General features: G+C 30.9%; 2 protein-coding genes across 4 annotated transcripts in view; both read left to right on the forward strand.

Moving 5' to 3' along the window:
• The window catches only part of LOC140449812 (nose resistant to fluoxetine protein 6-like), a 44,623-nt gene extending 37,536 nt beyond the window's left edge, over positions 1-7,087 (forward strand). For all 3 annotated transcript variants that reach the window (XM_072543168.1, XM_072543169.1, XM_072543171.1), the window contains one exon: positions 6,919-7,087. In XM_072543168.1, coding sequence (XP_072399269.1) covers positions 6,919-7,071 — 153 coding nt within the window. In that variant the 3' untranslated portion in view covers positions 7,072-7,087. The remainder of the gene's footprint in view (positions 1-6,918) is intronic.
• A 16,144-nt stretch (positions 7,088-23,231) lies between these two features.
• LOC140450320 (nose resistant to fluoxetine protein 6-like) overlaps positions 23,232-25,036 on the forward strand; it is a 113,366-nt gene continuing 111,561 nt past the window's right edge. The window contains exons 1-2 of the mRNA XM_072543896.1: positions 23,232-23,437; positions 23,498-23,623. Of these exons, the coding sequence (XP_072399997.1) occupies positions 23,317-23,437; positions 23,498-23,623 (247 nt within the window). The 5' untranslated portion in view covers positions 23,232-23,316. The remainder of the gene's footprint in view (positions 23,438-23,497; positions 23,624-25,036) is intronic.

Consider the following 25,036-nt stretch of genomic DNA (forward strand, 5'->3'; position numbering starts at 1 on the left):
CAACCTAGACAAAAATACAACAAAGATATTCTAGATGAAAAGAAACAATACAGTATCATTATTGGTATTTAATTCATTTCTACAAAAAATGTAGAAATTAAATTAGCGAATAAGATCCCGCCCACTCGCATGCACACAGGACCGACCACGATAAGTCCAGCAAAGTATTTAAGCAAAGCATACAGCGACCTAGAAATCTAGACCCAGTTGAATATGCTATAAAATAAGAAAATATGGGTACAGGGGGGGCACGACAAGACTACGGTCTCGGCGACCGGAGCTTCAGGTAACGAATAGGACAAGTCCTGTCCGAACATGGAGCCCCGGAGGCCGAAGTACCACAATAGGCATTAGTATTGTCATCCCTACTGTATAGCATAAACACAGCTAATGTTCCAAGCAGACCCGAAACTCTACTTAGCCTAAATGCAGATAACACTGATATAGCGGCGAAACATATAAATCTGAATGTAATAAATCTAAAATACCAATGAATCGAGAGAATACCGAAGCGGCTATCTTCAAAAACAAAAGAGATAACTCAAAAGAACGAATTAGACAAGACAAATCCATTGATTTGAATCCTATTTTCCTGGAATGCAAAATTAACACGAGAGATATATAGACCAATTATATTACAGTCTACAACAAGAACAAGTATGTTTTTCAATTTCAGCCAACTGTTGTCTCTTTTCTGATCGGTAATATCGATTTTCTGTTTTTCTTTGCCGACGTAACCAGAGAAGAGCGCCATTTCACGAACGGTCTAATTCCGGCTTAAAGCTCTAATCGCAATTACGAGTTTCCGACCAACTTGTTTCTATTTCTCCAATTTTTATTCCAATTATTATTTTTGTCTTCAATTTTAACAAGGAGCTCGTTATATTGTTCTGAAGCTATTTTCTTGTGGCATTTTAATTTAATTACTATTTAAATGGGAGTAAGCCACAATTAAAGGTTAAAATACGTTTATTGACGTTTCAATTTCCACTTCGGAAATCGTTCTCAAAATACAAACATTAGTAAATTAAACAAATTTTGTTTTTGTTACTTAGTGAAAAATTCTTCTAATAATTTAATTTGATCTGACTCATCTATATTGACAATTCAGACATACATTATACATTTTAAAGTAGACGACTTTAAAATGATATTGCCAATATTGTTGAGTTGCGTTCCTGGGACGACTTTACTTATAAGATAGTTCATTCGATTACATGAAATCAACTTTAACTTGAGAATATCCGTCAGAAAAGATCATAACATGTAATTCGTCTTTAAAAAGACAAATACATGCCATGATGACAGTAAAATTCTCCTGTTAGTGATTCCATAGTAAATTATGAGGGAAAAACCAGGAAAAAAAACCTCATAATACTATCCCGACATGGTAAGTATTTGATCTTGCATTTAGTTTACCTTCAATAAATACCAAATTCCGATTTTATATGTTTGTTATTTAAAAAAGATAAATGATGTATTCTCCATATGTTACTGACTTATCAATATTGGTATTTTCTTTTTAATAACTTCCTCTTTCAATATGGGTAACCAGATCCTACTACATTCTGCCGAGGAATTCGCGACACAATTGGTCTCATTTAGCATAATTAGAGCCGCTTCTTTGATTTTTCTCTTTTTACCATCCGTTTCTTTTAGGACTATATTTGAATCATTCCATTGAACCCTATGTTCATTATCCCATGCATGTTTACATATTTGAGATCTATCAAATTCTCTATTTTTAATATAGGATTGATGTTCACTTATTCTAACATTTAATGGCCTCGATGTTTCACCTAAATAAAACTGATCTCATTCTCAAGGTATTTTATAAATGCAATTCCTTGTCCTTTCTTGTTCATTGTTAATTTTGGTTTTAGACAAAATAGATCTCAATGTGTTTGTTGCTTTGAATGTTGTTCAAATGTTGAATTTATTTCCTATCCTTTTAAGTTTTTATGATAATCCTTTTATGGATGGTATTGTTATTTTCCTCGTATTATTCCTTGTATATGCTGTAGGATCTCGTTCTAAGTTGTTTTGTTCTATTCGATCGATTGTTGAAAATTCCTTATTTATAAACGATAAAGGATAATCATTTTTTAATAAAACAGATGTTAACAAATGTTTCTCCTTCAAGAACGAATTTTCGTTAGAACAAGTAATTTTGGCTCTATCGTATAAGGGTTTAATGATTCCCTTTTTAATATTAATATTGTGATTTGATTTAAAATTTAAATATCAAGGCATTTATAAAATACCTTGTGAATGCGATCAGTTTTATTTAGGTGAAACATCGAGGCCATTAAATGTTAGAATAAGTGAACATCAATCCTATATTAAAAATAGAGAATTTGATAGATCTCAAATATGTAAACATGCATGGGATAATGAACATAGGGTTCAATGGAATGATTCAAATATAGTCCTAAAAGAAACGGATGGTAAAAAGAGAAAAATCAAAGAAGCGGCTCTAATTATGCTTAAAGTAAATTAGTTTAAAGTAAATTTATTGACATTTCAATTTTCACTTCGGAAATTGTTCTCAAAATACAAACATTAGTTTTGAGAAATGTTTTTATTTTGAGAACGATTTCCGAAGTGGAAATTGTACGTCAATAAATTTACTTTAACCTTTAATTGTGGCTTATTCCCATTTAAATAATAAAACGTTTATATTGAATGCAGAGTTTCGACAAAAATCCACATACATCCTTACGCAAAACTGCACAAATACATGATGTAGGTCATTCTTCAGACTTACGTGTCTATAAATCCATACTCGTCGATAAATCCACATCTCAAAGGCCTCTAATGTTTTCATTAATGTCTCTGTAAGGGTCCAGCTCTCCATACCATCCAGCAATGTGAAGAATATGTACCAGCGTATTAATCTGATTTTAAGGTTTAACGTAATATCTCTATTAATTAGAATTTTCTTTAATTCACAGAAGGCGGCTCTGACTTTTTCAATGCGTATTCTTATTTCTTTATTTATATTCCAGTTATCGTTAACGTTTGCACCCAAGTAGGTACGATTGTGGACGCTTTCTACATTTATTCCATACGCTATAATGTTCGATGGTTGTAACTACGTTTTGCTGACAACCATAAGTTTTGTCTTAAGGCACGGTTTGTTAGAACAGTGCGCAGCGCACAGCATACACGTACAGCAGAATCTGTACTACTCGACTCACGGCAGTTTTGGGTGAGTCGGTTTGTTAGAAAACAAGTTTAGAAATTAGTTTCACATTTATTCTCTCAAAGGTTGTACATTTAAAAAAATGAATTCTCGCAAACTTAACACAATAATTTTATTACTCCAAGAAGAGGAGGAAGAAGAAGAGTTGATAACGTTATATTTAAATAAAAGAAATAAAAATGTAAACGAAATTTTTTCATGTCTTAATACAGAAGGTGCTTTTAAATTAACAGTCGAAGAAAGATTGTTTCAAAACGAGGAAAAATCCCTTTCCAGGGATTTGTACTAGATTCACTAGTCTTTCATCTTCCTCGGAAGAAAATTTAGTAGACATCGCTTAATTATTACAATAATAATAACTATATAAAGATACAATTATAATTTTGGTATAGATGTGTACGCTGTAAGCTCAGCTGAACGTTTGCGTCCAAATCAAATCGTAGTTGATTCCAGCGCACCACACCGTCGACGTACACGGCTATCGGTCTGCAGTCCGCGCAGCTCGGCAGAACCTAACAAACCGTTCTCATAGAGAACCATTTCTTTGATTTTGACGAACGTGCGCGGCGTTCGTCTGACTGTGAGTTATGCGTCGCTCACTGTTGCTTATTCCCATTTAAAGAATAATTACTTTAAAATGTCACAAGAAAATAGCTTCAGAACAATATCTAAAGTTTTATTGTAATGTATAACAGTTCATGATCTATCTGTTCGAATGCCATCTTTTATTCGTTCAGTTTCCTCAAAGCGCTTTACAATTTTTTGTACCGTCGTCTTATGGATAGAAAAATGGTTTGGGCGAGTATTATTGAACCAGGTACTTTATAATTCGCGTTTTTATTAAAAACTTTATTTATTGTAACACATAAAATAACTATCAGCTTTAGTTATTAATACAATTTATTTTACAAAGCTTTTCAATAAACGTCAAGCTAGTTTATTGTTAGTTTTAAAAATTATTGTCAAAATCACAGAACTCTAAATTTACTGAATTGCTTCAAAACTCTTTGGCACCAAAAAGTTTTATTTATTTAAGACCTTCACGACCAGAGAAAATACAAAGTGTTAGATATTGTTGAACTCGTATTGAAGTAGGGATTCCAATAATAATACAATCTACAGAGCATTTTATATAGAAAACCAAAGTGACTAATGATAGTTCTTGTATAATTTGGAACATCCATTTAAGAGATAATTAGGAATTTTCAGACTTTTAATCCACTCTTTATATACAGGGTGGTGAATCGTCAAATGGGCCATAGGAAACCCAGTGGAAAATTCTAAATTGTTGAACTCCTGCTTCCCCAATTATTTTACACCAAAAGTCAAGAAAAACTATTTGTAGAGGACTGAAATATGTATCGAAAACAAATGTTAAAATTGTTCTACGAATTAAACGTATTCCAAAATTTTGCAAGAATATAATACATTTTTCAGGCCACCCCTTAAAGTCAGGTCACACGCTGTGCAAGAATGTGTATGACATGTTGCGTTTGGTCATATTGATGTTTCTGATATTTGACATTATTTGACTTGCCAAAATTTTTGTTTTGTGATTTATTGTTTTAAAAACAATAAAGTTGATTAAAAATGTATTCAGTTGAGGAGAAAGTAGCAATAATAAATATGTTTTATTCAGGCAATAGTGCGCAAATTGTCAGTTCTTTATTTAGCGTAAGATATCCCAATAAACCAGATAACCACAATAAGTCAAGAGCAAATGAAAATTACCCACCCAGACGAACTCTATTATCGGTCCCAGTGGGAAATAGGAGTAGAGGCAGACCACGACTGAGATGGAGGGACGGTAAGGACGAGGACGCAAGGAAAATCGGCGCGGCAAATTGGCAACGGTTGGCGATGAACAGAAACGACTGGCGAAATAGACCGGGGAAGGTCAAGGCTCAACTAGAGCTGTAGCACCACTGATGATGATGATATCCCAATAAACCAATTCTGAGTCATTCACCAATTCAAACGATTTTACAAAATTTTGAAAATACTGGGACCGTGATTTTTAATTGTACCTGTACAAACAATATTGCTGAGGTACCAAGAAATTTATAAAATCAAAATTAAATAAATGTATTAACAGCAGTTGTAGAAAATCCTAAAATAAGTTCTCGGACCATTGCAGACCAGTTTAATATTCATAATTCCACGGTCTTAAAAATTTTAAACATGAATAATTTCCGTTCATATAAATTTCAATGTCATCAAGAAATAAGAGAAGGATATGTTGAGTGACGAGCGGAATTTTGTTATGAAATTTTAGAGAGGGGTAATGCAGAGAGACAATTTAAAAAACAAACATTTTGTTTAGTGATGAATGTACATATTATGCATTAAATAATGAACCAAATGTTTAAAATTATAGGATTTGGTAGACAGGAAAGCCTGAGGATATTATTGAAAGCCATACCCAATATCGTCGAATAATAAATGTCTGGTTAGGAATATTTGAACACAATATTATTGGACAATTTTTCTATGAGGAAAATTTAAATTCAAAAAAGTTTTTAGCCTTGCTACAACAAGAGATTTTACCCAGACTTGCAGAAATAGCTCCAAAATGAAGAAGAAATTTAGTTTCAAATGGATGGATGCCCTGCGCACAATAATTGGGTGGTTAAAGAATTCCTTAAAAACAGCTTTAATAATTGTTTGATTGGACCTGACGGTGACATTAAGTGGCACCCGATATCGGGAGATCTAGCTCCAAACGATTATTTTATCTGGAGGCATCTAAAATCAAAAATTAATTCTGACCAAAAATTTACAGATATAGAAGCAATATAATTAAAAATTCCTCTACTCCTCTATAAAAAGTTTGTTATAACTGTTGGTGTAAAATAATTAGGGAAGCAGGAATTCAACAATTTAGAATTTCCCATTGAGTTTCGTATGGCCCGTTTGGCGATTCACCACCAGGTATATATATATATATATATATATATATATATATATATATATATATATATATATATATATATATATATTAAACCTAGAGCTAAGATTAGGAGTTTGGCCGGGATGTTACAGAAACACTCTTTTGACTTCTGGTCTAGCTTTCGGAATTATTTTATTCCTTCTTCAAGACACTGTAATTAGAAGAATGTGTAAATATTTACAATATATCACAAATTGTCAGTGCAACTCACCAGTCGTCGAGATTATTTATATAAAGCTATGACACTCAACATTAATAACACACATATAAAATATAACATATAAAATAATGAACAAAATACATTTTAGAATTTAGTTATTGATAGTAAAACTTCGTTTGTGACATCTTTTAATGGTGCGTTTTAACTAATGCATAGAGAACAGAAAGAAAAAACAAAAATAGTATGAATTAAAATGTAATTAAGTGTTCTTCATGTTTTATTAATGGAAGTAGTATATTAAACCTGTCTTGATGGTATGCAACATGTTTTGCATGCAGGTGTATTATGGTGTGTATATGTAAAAGTAAATCTTTATTTTATTTTTAATGTTTTGTCAGTAAATAACAATAAATGTTACTCAGTTTATTTATGTCAGACTTTTTATTTATACAAGACGTATTGAATTTTATGAAACACACACACACACATATATATATATGTATATATATAAATATATATATATATATATATATATATATATATATATATATATATATATATATATATATATATTATACAAATTATTTCTGTTTTTTTTTTTAGATAAAATCATTTATCAGAGATGCAACTATTTCGTTCCTTTGTGGATTGGTAGCATATCTTTTTGTGGAATTGCCTGCTACAAATATGCAAAATATGTGTATACCTCAAGTAAGATGGAAGAGACGACCAGTTGAATCACGCAAAGCTAACTAAATATATAATATATTATACAAAAATATCATAAATAACATTTTTATTGTTTTATTTCATTCCCTCTCAATTGTTTTAATAATCTAATTTAATTAGTTAATTAGCTGATGAGACCAACGATTTGGTGAACATTGGTTTTTATTTCTAATAAATTCTTTGCCTCATTTACATTGCTTTTTTAATATTTGAATCATATGTTCAATAAAGCGCTTTTGATTTTTGATACATATGTTATGTGACGAGTAGTCACGAGAAAGAATAGGTCTGTCTCCGATTAATACTCCTGGACCGCGTACGGAACTGCCACTAGATCAAAGAAGCGGTTTTTCTTCAGTCAATACCATAGTGCCAGAGGAATTGTCATCAAATCGATACTCTGGCGCAACTACTGACGGTTGGCCTCCATTGAACACTCAGTGGGGTTCCCACTAGATCAGCACTCTAGCAGAACTCCATTTTGTCTTGTGGTGTACGCTATTGATAAGGTCGTCGGCCTTTCATCTCCTCTAGCGCGCATCGATGGAAGAGGAACTTGCGGTGGAACTGCGTGTGTATGTAACGCTGACAGGGCAGAGGCGATGCACATCATTACAGTCACCTGAAGTTATCGAACGATGTTAGATGTGACGATTCGCATTTCTTTTTCAAATAAATACTCTTATTAGGTTTTACTGGTTTTTATTAACTACCCCTTTATTTTTGTATCCTTTGATAAAATATTTATGATTTGATGTTACAAATCTTCCTTTACTATTTTTATGTACGAAAGATTTATGGTTAAGCCTACTTTTTCTTCCTACACCTACACGAAATACTATTCACTTGTGGTTTCAAATGTAGGACGAGGAACTCAAAGTGAGGACGTCCTCTAAACCTTAATGGTACAAATCTAAATCTGGTGAGTGAATTAAGGTATCTTGGGGTAGTATTACACTCGAACCCCAGAGAGTAGTGACTGTATTTCTACCTTGTATCTATGAAAAATCGTGTAACGACAATCTGTGATCGGAGTTTCCTAGATTTCAATTTAAAGAAACTTTTTGAAATGTTTTTAAACAATGGCTACCCAAAAAATATATTAAAAAAACTTATTTTTAACACTAACTTTTACAATAGAGCTTTAATAAATAATCCACAACCAGTTTCATATAAAAAAATACCTTTCATAAAAAATTTAACAGACCAAATTGTCCCACTTTTCATATAATAAAAGTTAAAACTCTAAATTCATTAATGAGTAATATAATTTATAGAATAAATTGTAGTCAATGTCAGAGTTGTTATATTGGTCAAAGTCAACAGTGGCTTAAACCTCGTGTCACTCAACACAAAAGTGACTGTAATATACGAAAAAACTCTTGTGCCTTAGTGGATCACCACTTGAAGACAGGACATAACTTTGACTTTAATAATGTAAAAATCTTGAAACAAGTTGATAATTATAAAAATCGGCTTTTCCTTGAAATGGTACACATTAATAAAACTCCTGAATCTATCAATTATAAGACAGACACCAATCATTTAAGTAATATCTACTGCAACATGCTAAACAATATATAATATGATAGATCTTAACATTTAAACACAAACTTAGTAATTCTCTAGTAACTGTACTTATAATTTTATTACATTCCTAAATATCAGTATTGCAATAACTGACTACATACCATCAATTACATTTTATAGATCAATTTATCGTGTTCCTGATTCTTTCTCAATTCTGTACTATTAATTCCATCTTTCCACTTTATAATATGGATAATAGTGTCATAGTAATTGTTTATTTTAACCGACTCACTAAAAATTGTACAATGGGAATTCACTCTATAAAATATTGCGGTTACCATAACTCGTAAATAAAATCAAACAAATATGTCATTTATTTAGATATGCTAAAAAAATTTAAATTTTTATTCTTATAGTTGTAAGTATTAAAATATTCACTTTGTTTACATATATTAATCAATTATTCTAATAAATTTACAGTTTTCTCCTGAAGAAGTCACAAAATCGTGACGAAATATTGAGACTGAACAAATAGAGTTTTATTTCCTGACCGATTGCTGATACTATAAATCAATATTTAAAACAGTACGGTCGAAAAATAATTTGAAATATATATATATATATATATATATATATATATATATATATATATATATATATATATATATATATATATATATTATATAGTAAACTCTTAAAAATATTGGGGAAATCTGCAAGAAAGACTCTAATGAGTATCAATTGTTTCTCCGAACGTTTTCGCCAAAGAGAATTAATTTGGCTTCTTCAGGGCTGAAAGAGAATAAATTATAATTAGCTACCATATATTATCTATTAAAACATTATTGATCTTACCGAAACTTAGAATTGTAGAGTTAGAATATTAAAAAACTTTGCTAGTAACATAGTGGTGTTTTTTGTTAGTATGTGCAAAAAAAGTTTTTTTAAGGTTTGAAATGTATGGTAGCTTTGAACTTAACACGCAAAGGTATAACCAAGGTTAATCGAAAAACCCAATGTAACTACATTTAAAAGGAGGTAATTCTTTGAATTGTCGGCAATAACTAAATTTTTGATTTTTAGAAAGTTTAAAAGTGAGGTTCTGTTTTAGCCGGAACGCAAGCGCTGACAAATTCAGTAGTTCTTATGAATCTTTATGTCGTTAAGGTTCATTGGTAAAAAACGAATGAAATTAAATCCCAGTATAGGGAAATATTATTTTAATTTCCTTTATTTAATTATATTCTATTGTTCATGTATTATTATATCTTATTGAGATGTATCTAAGAAAAGCAAGGGAATTAAGGAAAATATAAGACATTTCGATGAACTCTCTTTTAGATTTATTGTTCTCATGTGTTCTCATGGGAGTCTTATCTTTTATCTTAGAATAAAGATTATTAATTGTTAGGGCTGATCTACAAGCCACATTAAGTTTAATGTTGTTATTATTATTACCAAATCACAAGGCCAAATTAATTCTCTTTGGCGAAAACGTTCGGCGAAACAATTGATACTCATTAGAGTCTTTCTTGCAGATTTCCCCAATATTTAAGAGTTTACTATTTAACTTATCTGCATATATATATATATATATATATATATATATATATATATATTCTGACTTCTTCTTGAACTACTTCTTCTTTTTCATCAATGGACTTTTCCTATGTGGGATAAATCTTTCGTAACAATATACATTATATAAGAGCGACACATTAGTATGGATGCTATATCATCGAAGAATATATGGAAATAATACAGCTGATGAACTTGTCAGAGGATCAGTTACAACCTATTTCGCTCCAGAGTCGTCCAAAGGCTTGAATCAGAAATACAACATAACTCTCACTGGGAAATATTATTCGGTCAAGTACATGACAAAACATATATTGAAAAGACATGAGAAATAAGGCCGAAGTACTGCAAAATAATAGTTAAAAGTTTTTACCTGCATACTTTTAATAGACACCTGCATACAATGGATCTGTTTTATAGAGACTTAAGTTGCAGACTCTATAGCAGATAAACAGTCAACCATATCTTTCATGACCTTAAGGTACTAAATCGCAGATGACAAACAGTTTTTGGTCAAGTGACTCAAAAAATATATGGTACCTACCAATCCACTAAACCTGTATAAGCTGGTACAGGGTTCCAGAATTTTAGAATAGGTATAGTAAATAAATGGAAGATAGAGAAGGGAAGAAGGTAAAAAAACTTGCCTGTGACATTTGATCGTAAGACTTTTTTTTACCGAACTCTGTACTTTCATTAAACTACAGCAAATAGTTCTGCGCTCTTGATAAAGCCAGCAACTTCCCCATGGGTAGTTTAAGAATTGTTGCTAAGTTAATACTATTTTTGCAGATTTATATCTCCCTAATATCACTACATATTTAAAAGTGACTCTAATTAATTTTGTTTTCTCTTTTTTTTATATATATATGCTTTATTGTATTTTCTATCTTACAATTTGGCTTCATTTTTGAAACCAATCATTCATATATGAATAAAAAGTTCATTCATATATGAATAAAAAAATCAGTTATGAAGATTATATTTTAGTAAATTTCATAAATTTATAGATAAAATTTATTTTAATTTTAATTAATGTCATCAGTTTATTTTCAATTAAGTATAAATCAATTTAAGACTATATTGTAATAATTTCACCAATATTTATTCATTGTGAAAATTATGTTTTAGTAGTAGTTGTTATTTTAAAACAAGATTAAATGGTACCCATACAGCGTAAAAACTTTCACATAGACTATTCATTAAAAGTTACTGTTAAATATTTCAAAAATAATTCAGGAATGCTTTTTGTTGTTATTAAAAGATTATGGATGAAATGGAAGTTTGGAAGTTTCGGCGGAATGGAAAATTTCAAAATTTAGTAGTAAGTTTCATTGAATACTTTTTGTATATACAGGACAATAATTGTTCAATGAAATAATTTCGAAAATTGTCTAAAAAGTTTAATGAAAAGTCTTGAGAAAATGAAATTTGTGGTTGAAAAATTTAAAATTTTTTAAAAATGTTTCGTAAATTTTGTAATGAAAAACAGTATAATAAAACGTTATGTGACAGTTTTTCTTAATGTTGGAACAAACCTATTTTTAATTTAAAGTTATAAAATTTTATTTACACGTAATAAAAAAAAAACTTTGAATATTGTAAATATCGTACCTTTTTAAGTTTTAAAATTACAAATTTAAAATATTAAAAATGAATATTTTATTGTGGAAAAACAAAAAAAGACTGTTTGCAAATTAAAGGCCTTGAAATTTGATTCGTCGTGGATGTATACGTTAAATAAATTGAGTCGTCTAGTATAAAAACCCGACAAATCCACTTTTTATGAATTTTGAGCTATTCATGCCAAAAGATTTGTAATCTTGCCCTTTACAAGATTATAGTGAATTTCCGATGCAAAACCCTCCTAATCTAATCTTAATTTGCATTTGAAATATTGGGTTGGTTTCAAAATCCAGCAAATCCAAGATAATGTTAAAATCAAATGCCAGCAAATCCAAGGCAACCAATCACAGTCAGGTAAGAAAGTGACGTCAGTGAAAATGTTTGTTAGTGTAGTTAAAACCGTTAAAACGTTTAGTTGTAATAGAAGTTTGCCTTGCAAAATTTGTGTTGTTTGAATAAAATCAAAATAAGTTGTTAAAACGTTTAAAAATCAAAATAGTTATGGAAAATTTCATGGGGCAGAGTCCGAAACCAGTAACTCCGGATAGGAGTCGAAAACGTTCTTCACAGCCAGCTACTTGGAAAAGTACAGCTAAAAAAATGAAAGGTAAACAAACCACTCTTATTTTTAACAAAAAAAAATGCTAAATAGTAAATTTTTTTAGATACAATGATCTACCATCGTATCCATCTTGTATACATGCTACCAAATCATATAGATGTTTTACTCTTCTAATGCGAGATGTTCAACAGTTTCATCAAAATTTTTATGCACATGCAGATAAAATAGGACAAGATAACTATATAATAAAATTTTGCGATACAAAAAATATAAAACGGTCAGGACGAACAGGTAATGCAAAATACAAAAAAAAAATTCAATACAATACTACAGTCTGTCCCAAACCCTTCTTTCAGTGCGTCACTAATTTTGACATAATATAGGATTTTAAGAATGTCGAGAATTATTGCATGTCATTTTAGTTAAATTTGACAGTTGCAGGATCATAATCCCTCTTTTTCTAATTGAAAATAATTTAATAATTAATATTAGTCTTTGTTCTTTCTCGATATATCTCGGCATATTTAAAATATTTTTATGACAATAAATACAAAATTAAATTTTCACTGTAAAATGTCTGATAATACTAATTGATACTAACCTGGAATAACAATTATTTTATCAGTTGACGTTGTGAATGTACTGTCAAGATCGAGACCTTCTGCGTCAAATTATATTTATGCGCATCATCGATTGGATAGCTTTTTATCGTATTCTAAACTCCAACCAATTATACACCCGTAAGTAGAATTAGCTTTACGATAAATAATTTTCTAAGTTCTATGTATAATAATCACAGACTCACGTTTTTTTCTGTCACTTCTAGCTTAATGTGTTAGAGAGAATTCGATCAACTATGACGCACGGATAGAAGGGTTTGGGACGAACTATATAGTTCACTATTTATATAAAGTGACGTCACTTATATTTAAAATTTCCAGAACGTCAACCTTAGAGTTCAAATTTTCCTAACACAGCTAATAATACGAAACCCATACGGAACTGCTCGATCTTTCATAGGCGTCAACATGGTATAATAATGAGAAAAATAAAATCATCATTATATTGGAAATTTTAGAATTATATTGTTTAAATAACCAAAAACATTTGTTATTATTAATAATATAAATTTTATGAAATAAGTCTTTAAGTCTAATATTTCACAAAATAATAATTTTAATTAAATAGATTAGACAATTGTACGCAACTAATACAGGAATACTTCAAATTTTATTGACAGTTCAGCGTGTGGCAAAAGTGTTGCCGCTTTTGTAGAGTAAGAATTTTGTTTATGTTTTGATTTCTTGCACAATTTGATCATAATGTAATATATATTAATAAATTGTATTTATAAATACATATCAAATTTAGATTAATAGCTTTAAAAACTAATTATTGTTGTGTATTGTGATTGTGCTATGCCAAAATAAATAAATAGTCTGTAGAAAGTTGATAAGCTTTCATATAAGATAGATTATTTTGACCAAGAAATAATGACGGGACGTTTTTACTATTAAAGCCCTAAAAGAGGTAAGTTTAAAATTTAGAATATATAATTTTGTATTAAAATGTTTTCTAATGGATTTTAGTGTGTTGCAGTAGTCTTAAAACTAAGTGTATTTACTGTTAATATAATAGTTTGACAAATAGTTAACATTTTAAAAATTCCTCACTTACTGACTATTCTGATGTTTTGGCAACGCTGTGGGGTTCTAACGTCGTAAATCTTGAATGACGTCAAAGCATTTTCATATGAAAAATACTATATGTAAACATTTCTAAGTCTAACAAAAAAATACCTGTTTGTCAACAAGCCTTTCTGAATATTCTAAAAGTAAAAAAAGACAGAGTACTCGGTGTGTTAAAAAGATATCATGATGGACAACAAATGGCTCGTGAAAACAGAGGCGGTGATCGTAAATTTTTAAAGTTTGCTAAAAAACGATCTTGTGTAATGAAGTTTATTGAAAAATTTAGAGCTATTGAACGTCACTACTGCAGAGGCAAAACTAATCGAACTTATTTATCATCCGATTTAAATATTTTAAAAATGTTTCGACTATATTGATAAGAAGCAGAGCGTGATTTATGTGTTGCGGTAAAAAAAAGTTACTTTCGGTATATTTTTTATACCTGCTACAATATTGGCTTTGGTTCCCCAAGAACTGATTTTTGTTCTACGTGCCTTCAGCTAACAGAAAAGATAAAGGTTGAAAAAAATAATGAACTTAAAAATACATTATTAACCGAAAAATGTATACATAAGTTACGAGCAAAAGCTTTTTGAAGTTATACTTCTATACGCGCGCTCCACGTTGGAAATTTGTATGGGAGTGAATCTGTGAAACCATTACATATGTAAGATAATGAGTAAGAGAGAGACAGAAGATATATTTTCTCTCTCTTCCTCTCTCGAATATAAAAATGTTCCTTTTGTATATTTAATTTAATATTATATATAATATATAAAGATAGATATACATATAATATTATACATATAATAAAATATTTATTAATATTATTTATGTGATATGTTTTATATTATTTATTAAATGTTCATAATTATATTATTCTTTTGTATTTCAAAATAATAATCTCAATAAATCACTGTATGATCCAGAACTGTCAATTTTGAAATAGATTTGTGTTATGTTCTCGGTAGTGTAGTAGTCAGTATCCCCGCCCGTCACGCGGGAGACCGGGGTTCGATTCCCAGTCGGAAAGGACTTTTTTTATTAATATTATTACATTATTGTCATTTTTAAATACTTATGGATATTGCATTTTAATTTGTATTGTATTATTATATATGGAATTATGTTGCACTGTATTGTACTGTATTTTTTTATGTATATTATTGTCATTTTTAAATACTTTTAAATACTACTGCAATGAATATTGCAGTTTAATTTGTATTGTATTATTATATTAATAACAAAATAAACAATGAATTTTACTGCAGAGTATGTGTAAAAAAATTTTGCATTCAACTCCTTTTATACATATATGAAAATAAAAATATACATTTTCATAAAGTTATTGATTCAATCCTTCATTGTTAGTAAGTTGTTATTAATTCTGTTTTTTTTTCTGCTATGTCTTACCTATAGAATTACATATGTAATGATTGTGCAGATTGACTCCCAAATAAATTTGTAACGGCGAATGCGTGTATAGAAGTGTAACTTCCACCGGCAGTCCCACTGGAATGCCACACCCGTTTTTTTTTAGTTTACTCCAAGAAGAAAAGCAAGGCCTTAAAACCATATCCTTTGATTGTCAAAAGAACCAGGCTATGCCGAAGATTCCTGATCAGTCTGTTTATTACAGCCGGCAGTTATATACGTACAATTTTGCTGCTGTAACCGGTTCATCCCATTCATCATCATCATATAACGGGGGTCCTACGGCGATTGCCGCTTCCCGCATTTCAGCCTCCATCTTTTCCTATCTCTCCAATCTCCCTCTTCTAAGCCTCTAGATTGCATTGTTTTTGTAATTTCTCTTCTCCAGGAATTTAGTGGTCTTCCCCTTTTCCTTCTTTCTGGCGGAACATACATTAAGGCTTTCTTTGGCCACCGCTCCTCCTCCATTCTCATCACGTGACCATACCATTGTAATTGCCTTCCTTGTATTCTATCTGAAAGAGTATCTCTAATTCCTGTACGGTTTCGTATTTCCTCATTCCTGATTCTTTCCATTCTCGATACTCGACATGACCTTCTAAGATAATCCATTTCCACAACGTCTACTTTATCTCGTTCATTCTTTGTCATCGTCCAACATTCGGCACCATATGTGGTAATTGGTTCTACAATTGCTCTGTATACGCGAAGTTTGGTATGCATCTTTATTTTATTAGACCACAGTAATGAATTCAGTATTCGGATGCATTTTTTCCCTTGGGTTATTCGGTTTTGTACATCTATCTTAACTCTGCCATCTGCTGATATGATGCTTCCTAGATATTTATACTGGTTGCAGCCTTTTATGACTGCGTTTTCAAGCCTCAGATCTGTGGTATTTCCTCCAATTTTTAAATATTCTGTTTTGCTTATGTTTACAGTAAGCCCCCATTTGGCATATTCCTCAAATAATTTTCGATTCATATAATTTATATCTTCCTCATCGGTTGCAACCACCACCTGATCATCTGCAAACAACAATGTATACAGAGTTTCTTGTCCCACTTCGATGCCCATAAATCTACATTTATTTCTCCAATTCCTCAATGCTTCTTGGACGTATATTTTAAAGAGTGTCGGTGACAAACAGCATCCTTGCTTTAGGCCTTTAGTGACTTTAAATTCATTTGAGGTTCTGGTTCCAATTTTTACACAACTAACTGCATTTTCGTACAATTTATATATCGCTCGGATATACGTCGAATCCAATCCGGACCTTTTGAGGACCTCAAACATTTTCTTTAACGGGACACTATCATATGCTTTCTCAAGGTCTATAAATACCAAATGGGTCTCTCTACTTCTTTCGACACGCTTTTCAATTATTTGTCGTAGGATAAATATATTATCAAGGCAGGATCTCCCGGTACGAAAGCCGCTTTGTTCTTCAATATCTTGTATCTGTCTTTCAACCCTCTTCTTTAATATTCTGCCGTACAACCGGCCCACAGAGCTCGTCACACTAATACCTCTATAATTGGAACAGTCTCTTTTATTCCCTCTCTTATATATGGAGCTTATATAAGCTTTATTCCAATCTTTAGGAATTTCCTGTCCACACATACATTTATTGAAAAATTCATCCCATTCGCCGTTGACTAAGGAAAATGTGTTATTGTATACATGGACAGAAGATCAATATTTAAAAGGAGCAAATGAAATAGCCAGTGCCGTTTATCACAAGCTTTGCCATACAAACTTCGATGACAATATACGCACTGTACTACTTGTTGCAGATGGGTGCGGAGGACAAAATAAAAATTCTATCATGATAACTATGTGCACTAAATGGCTTAGTGTAGATGCACCTTCATTTATAAAACACTTGGAGATTATATTCCCTTTGGCTGGACACTCATTTATTCCCCCAGACAGAGTATCTGCAAAGATCGAAAAAGTTATTAAAAAAAAAAAGACACCATCGTTTCTCCAGAAGAGTTCGTTGAAATTTTTAAAGACCATGGAACTCTCTATATCTTGGGTCAAGATGTGACAGTGTACGACTGGAAAAAGGATTGCCAAACTGCACTTAAACCTCCTGCACAGTGGCACTTTCGATTTAATATGAGCAAAAGATTTCTATTAAGATGTGGAAAAAGCAAAGTTGTAACTATTAGTGGGTCTTATAAATGTGATCTAGGGGAATATAAGTCTGTATTTAAAAAAGAAAAATCCGTTAAAAGTATGTTCCAATCTACAGTTACAGGTGGTGTACGTCCTAAAAAAGAACAACATGTTTATTGGAAAAACATTGGAGAGAAAATTGGCAACAACTTGAAACTCTAAAATACTTTGATGATATTTACAAAAAATATGATAATGTTGAAGACAACGAGATTCCAGAGATAACCAACAATGACCATTTGTGTGAATCAGTTGACGAAGTTCCGGATTTAATAGTTTAATTTAATGTTTTCTGTCAAAATAAAACCAATTATATGATTAAACAACAATGTTTGTTTTTGTGTTTCACTAGATTTAATTTAAACTCCGACAATTCCATACACGTTTGTTTCAAAACCCAACAAATCCGTAAGTACAAATCAAAACCCGACAAGTCCATTTTTGTTTTTTAAATTTTATTTAAAATTACGTATTTCCAAAATAATTACAAATGGTTTTTAATTCAAAAACATATTTTTTAACTAATAAAAAAATATGAATACCCATAAGCTTAACTTTAATACCAAAACAGTTTTTTTTTAATTTCCCAACATTTGACCTCAGTGGATTTGTCGGGTTTTGATACTAGACGACTCAATTGCTCCGTTCGTACTTATTTCCCACTTCCCCTAGCCTTTCATGGTTTTAAGTCGACGGCCACTGTGTGAGTTTATGCAGTCGCCCTCTTAAGGAGTGTTTTAAAGTATAATAACCGGATACCAAAGAATTTAGGTGCATATAGAAGGATGTTTCACTATTATTTTTGAGCGTCGGCAAAGGTTGATCGCACGTTATGAAAAAGAACAGAATGACAGCGACATATGGCAGGTGGATCAAGATTTTAGCATAGAATAACCGAACACAATAGAAGCGACATAACGGTCCAAAAGCGTGTACCATTTTTGTATACGCATGCCCGATTCTGGTTGTTTAACTGTCAAAAACACGTGCTTATTCTTTAATTCTGGTTGTTTTCGATAGTCCGTAGGCGTCTATGGTAAATACTCGACACAACAAGTGCATTTGACCATTTATATAATTTATTTATAGTTAAAAGGTTATAGTTATAGTTTATAGTTATAGTTAAATATATAAGTTTATAGTTATAGTTTATAGTTAAAAGTTTAATTTATATTTAAAATGTCTGGATATATTTGTGCGATTCGCGGATGTTCATCTGTGACAGGAAAAGGAATAAGTTTATTTAGATTTCCTAAGAATAATAACAGGTAATTACTATTGCTTTGTAATTATTATTAGTTATTACATAATAGTATTGGTTTGACTTTCGAACAGTAAGCCGACGCCGACGTGTCTGTCCGAGCTATAAAAAATAAACTTTGGTCTGCCAAGGGATAGTTCAAAATGAAAACATTAAATTTGGTGTCAGTGCTATTTCTTTTACTGAAAAACGCAAGTCTCCGAAGGCTCAGGTCAAAAAATCAACATATGTATTCATTTTTTTCGAATCCTGAAAAAACTAATAAATATTTTTGAAAATTTTAAACGCAGAATGAAAGACCACATTATTACTGAGGGTCAAAAGTCTCCAAAAACTTCTATAATGTTTATTTTAATAAGTTACAGGGGTGAAAAAAAAAGAGAAAATTTAGTGTGATTTTTAATTTCAAATATCCCATTCAAAAAAACTTTTTGTTTATTCTAAGGGACTTTCGGCCCTCGGTAATAATGTAATCTTTCATTCTGTGTTTAAATTTTTCAAAAATATTTGTTAGTTTTCTCAGGATTCCAAAAAAATGTAGCGTAGGCGCTCTTAAACGAAACAAAGAAATTACTAAAATGCTCAAACTAAAAATTGTTGGAAACATAATTAGACCGATAATTGGGAAAATCTTAAAATTACAACAGAACAAGACTTCAAAATTGCAAATAAACAAACTTACATTAAATTATGAAAAAACTAAATAGGTACTTATCTACTTTTTGCTATATACAAAAGTTGTCTGCCAATTTTTAATTCGTTAAATATAAATAAAAAAGATCAAATATATGGATCGAAGTACATAAAATATTTAGGAGTTTTAAAAGGGAATTACAAATAAAAAATATTAAAACTTTATTTGTTGCATATCTCAATATTTAGTTACATTTTTGTGACTTAGTCAGGAGAAAACTGTAAATTTATTAAGATTAGATATTGACAAAAGCTAAATATTTCATTACTTACAATATACTTAGAATATACTAATACTCTTATAGTTGTAAGTAATAAAGTATTATTTATAAATACAGAAAAAGTTCTTTGTTTAAAATTTGTTCTGTTAAAAATTTGTAGTGCCAAAGTGTGGATAGAAGCTTGCAGACGAGAAGATTTGTTATTCAAAATGGATTCACTTTATAATAATTATAGGATTTGTGAACTGCATTTTGAAGATAATGTTATTGTAAAACGAAATAGAAGAAAAACATTGGCGCATGACGCAGTACCTTCAATGATCTTTGTTATTTATATTTAACGAATTAAAAATTGGCAGACAACTTTTGTATATAGCAAAAAGTAGATGAGTACCTATTTAGTTTTTTCATAATTTAATGTAAGTTTGTTTATTTGCAACCATGTTTTTGCAATTTTGAAGTCTTGAAGTCTTGTTCTGTTGTAATTTTAAGATTTTTAGTAATTTCTTTGTTTCGCTTAAGAGCGTAGGCGCAAAATTTCGGGCCAATGCTTTTTAAATACAATCATTTTTTTCGAATCCTGAGAAAACTAACAAATATTTTTGAAAAATTTAAACACAAAATGAAAGATTACATTATTACCGAGGGCCGAAAGTCCCTTAGAATAAACAAAAAGTTTTTTTGAATGAGATATTTGAAATTAAAAATCACACTAAATTTTCTCTTTTTTTTTTCACCCCTGTAACATATTAAAATAAACATTATAGAAGTTTTCAGGGTTTTTCGGCCCTCAGTAATAATGTAGTCTTTCATTCTGCGTTTAAATTTTTCAAAAATACTTATTAGTTTTTTCAGGATTCGAAAAAAATGAATGCATTTAAAAAACATTGGCCCGAAATTTTGCGCCTACGCTCTTAAGAATTTATATTGTGTGATATGCCCACTGACTATTAATTTTCTGGTTGTTAGCTGTCATTGGCGGCTTGGCCACGTAACTTCAAAGGACTGTCGCTTCTCTGTGTTCGGTCTGATTTTAGTACCACTAGGGAGCGGCCATGTCAGCGCTAATATTGCTTCTAAAATATGAAAGAGTGGGGCAACAAATGCAACTTTAGATATTTTTATATGTAGATGCCGCGTGGTCGTAGAATAGGATTAAATTTTTGCGTTTTATAAAATTTTTTAAAGAAAATAATATTATTTTTACTTTTAATAAATGAATCTTTTTAGAAAAAATATTATGATTCAAATTTTTAATTGAAATATGTACAAATCTACAAATAATTTAATTAAAACTCTCTTCTTATAAACTATAAATAAAATTAATTAAAAGTCAATCAGCGGGAGAGAAAGCTCAAAAAATTGTAAGGTGTTTCGATCAAAAAACAATTCCTGATCTTGTTAGTACGCTAGAATTACAACAAAGAATTATTTTTTACAATTTGAAAATTCGAAATTGTGAAGTATAATTTCAGATTTTTAAACTAAAAAAATAAATAAGTAAGTCTCAAATAACGCCTCACTAGAGCTCAACAAAGGAAGATAAGAAAAAGGCAAAAATGGCTGCTGGGACATATACCATAGCAAATACTAAGAAATCCAAATCCGCAGCACTCGACGATAAAAAGAGACTTCGGGAGAATATCATCACCCCTATCGTAACAGAGTTGCTAAGAAACCAAGGTGCTCTAACGAGCAGACTAGGTAATAAAGCACCCTGACAAAAGTATTCAGAATGGTGGTAGCACACAAACACCATCCTGATACTCAACTAGATTCTGCTCAAGCTAGTTTGATCATTAACAAACTGGAGCAAGCACTTGATGAGGCTCCTATCTGAGGTCAAAATGAACTTCTGCAGTTCCATAAAACATCGTTTAGGGACCCTGTGGGTGAACTGTGTTAACGAGTATAAAAAAAATGGACGACTGTGTGAATGCAGAATGGATTGCGGGCCCGTGTGAGGGAGTAAACTTAAATATAATTGTTCCAAATAATATGCACAAGCGCCCCATGGTCGTCACCTGCGTTCCCGAGAAAAAACTTGAAGAAGAAACTATCAGGACCCGTCTAAAGAGGCAAAATCAAGACCTTAACACAGAAGACTGGTTGGTAAAACAAATTGGGAAGCATGTCAAACAGACCTGGAATATTGTTTAGGTAAGATGTGGGTAAGATTAAAGGGACGATAAGGCATACATTGAGCGTAGATGTGTCTGCTGTACAATTTCATTGTCATGTCAGCGCTTAAAGATAACTATCTTTAAGCGCTGTGAGAAATTTCAACGGAAAAGTACCCTGGTGGAATGAAAATGTTGCAAATTAAAGGACAGAAGTCAAGATTGTCTAAAATTTGATGAATAGTTCTGAGAAAATTAAATTTTTGGATGAAAAATTTTGAAATTTTTTAAAAATGCTTCGTAAATTTTTGGGCACGAAAACAGTATAATAAAACGTTATGTGACGGTTTTTCTTAATGTTGGAACAAACCTATTTTTAATTTAAAGTTATAAAATTTTATTTACACGTAATAAAAAAAAATAAATACTTTGAATATTGTAAATATCGTACCTTTTTAAGTTTTAAAATTAAAAATTTAAAAATTTAATATATTAAAAATGAATATTTTATTGTGAAAAAACAAAAAAAAGACTGTTTGCAAATTAAAGGCATCGAAATTTGATTAGGCGTGGATGTATAAGTTAAATAAATTGTATAGTAGTATATAACTAGTATAGTATAAAAGTACTAGTATAAAAACCCGACAAATCCACTTTTCATGAATTTTGAGCTATTCATGTAAAAAGATTTGTAATCTTGCCCTCTACAAGTTTATAGTGAATTTCCGATGCAAAACCCTCCTAATCTAATCTTAATTTGCATTTGAAATATTGGGTTGGTTTTAAAATCCAGCAAATCCAAGCACATGTTAAAATCAAATGCCAACAAATCCGAGGCAACCAATCACAGTCAGGTAAGAAAGTGACGTCAGTGAAAATGTTTGTTAGTGTAGTTAAAACCGTTAAAACGTTTAGTTGTAATAGAAGTTTGCCTTGCAAAATTTGTGTTGTTTGAATAAAATCAAAATAGTTTTATAGCATATTTTATTAGCGTTTTATAGAATATTGTAAATATCGTACCTTTTTAAGTTTTAAAATTAAAAATTAAATAATTGAATATATTAAAAATAAAGGTTTTGTTGTGAAAAAACAAAAAAAGACAGCTTGCAAATCAATGTAAATCGAAATTTGATTACAGATAGATGCACAAGTTAAATAAATTGCTTCGTTCGTATTCCTTTCCCATTTTCCCCTAACTACAATATTCATGATGGTTTTAGGCCGGCGCCGGGCCACGCCGGGCGCGTCTACTAGGTCTAGCAGTCTTGCAGTCACAACCGTGCCGTGACCAAATCGCCCATTTTAACTGTCATTCTATATGCGTCTATATTCTTTGATAAAGTATAGTGATAGTACTTAAACGAATATAGTTATGGAATTTAAAGTTGAAATAAAGGAAGAGGTTGTTGAATATAACCAAAAAGGTATAGAGAGTCAGCTGTGCACATCAATAGATCTGGAAGACTTAAAAAATGAATCAGAAGATAACTCAGGTAAGACAAGTAGTAGTAAAACTTAATGCTAAATAATGTGATCTAATTGGTTTTTATTAGAAATAGGACTAAAAGCTAGAATTAAAAAAGAGTTTGCTGAAGGTAGTCAAGGATATATGGAGAACCAGCTATCTATATCCCCAAAGTCTGAAGACTTGATTAATGAATCAGATGAACATAACTCAGGTGAGCGAAGTAATAAACAGTTTACTATGGGTTTAGGGCAATGAACAGGTAGGGAGATCTTTATTTTTGTAATATGTATTTAGTCATAATAAATCATTTTTCCTACACTTCTTATTAAGGTTGTTCTAAAATAGTTTACAACTTAGTTTGTGTAAAACATATTTTTCACAAATTTTAATATTTGTTCTATGGCCTGTGAAGGACAGGTTAATGCCTGCTGACACTTAATTTTGCCATATTTTAGAAATATTTATTCTTTAACATTTTGGCCATTTACCTTTTTAGGGCAACATGAACATTGCATCAAATGAACCTCCATAGAACAAATGGGTTATTAACTTGTCAGGAGTTAGATTGAGTGGAGTTAAGGTTTTCAGTACAAATAAAATCAGACCTAACGGGCTAGCTTTTTTCTATCCAGTTTTGCCAGGTTTAGGTATAGGTATGTACTGCCATTATAAACCTCCATGATATTGGTATCGTGGTCATATACTAGCTTGCAATATCATATTTAATTTTTGGTACAGAAATTAATTGCCCTTTGGTAGAGAGATGAAAAATTCTGTCCAGATTTTATCCCAATTGATCACTTCTCTAGTCCAGTTTTGTTTGACTGTTCTACCTAACTCAAGGACAGTGGCTTGGCAGTGGCACCTAAATAGACAGAGGAAGGTTATAAATAGGGACTACTGGAGAGAAATTCTTGAGGAGACTAAGACCCATGCAGGGTTGTCAAGCCAGAATGATGATGATTAGTCACTTATTTATGTGCCCCCATTGTCCTTCTTTGTTACCACAACATCTTCATTTGCCATTTCCTCTAAGAAGGTTGGCAATTATCATGGAAATACGCATCTTGGATGTTACTGCTCTAAATAGTTCAATTCAACCAAGAGATATGTTTTCTCCCTTAGGTTTTCTTTCCTTGTATTATCACTGAATCAGATTATAGCATTCAGCTTTTATGACATGTCCTAAATATTGTAACTTTCTAATTTTAATGGTATTCAGCTGTTCCCTCTCTTTTTCCATTCTTCTCAACACCTTGACATTTCTGATACAATACACCCAACTTATTCTTAATAGTCTTATAAGCCATTGTAATGTCTCTGCTACAGAGAAATTTTTTCATTTGGACAAATGTACTTTTTGCTTGTACCATTCTTGACCCATGTAGTCATTATTTTCAATAATTATAGTTAATAGATATTTATATTTTTAGGCTTTCTTTGCTCACCATGTATTCTTAGAGTCACTTGAGGTTGATGACCCTTTGTGATTACCATGCCTTTTTTGTATTAGGGATAATCTGTTATCTTTGCTGACTTGTACTACTGTATCAACAGATCCTTTAGACTTTCGGCTATTAGGACTTCATCATCTGCAAACCATATGATGTTGAGATGTAGCATT

This window comes from Diabrotica undecimpunctata, chromosome 9 (genome assembly GCF_040954645.1).
Source record: "Diabrotica undecimpunctata isolate CICGRU chromosome 9, icDiaUnde3, whole genome shotgun sequence".
Lineage (NCBI taxonomy): Eukaryota > Metazoa > Arthropoda > Insecta > Coleoptera > Chrysomelidae > Diabrotica > Diabrotica undecimpunctata.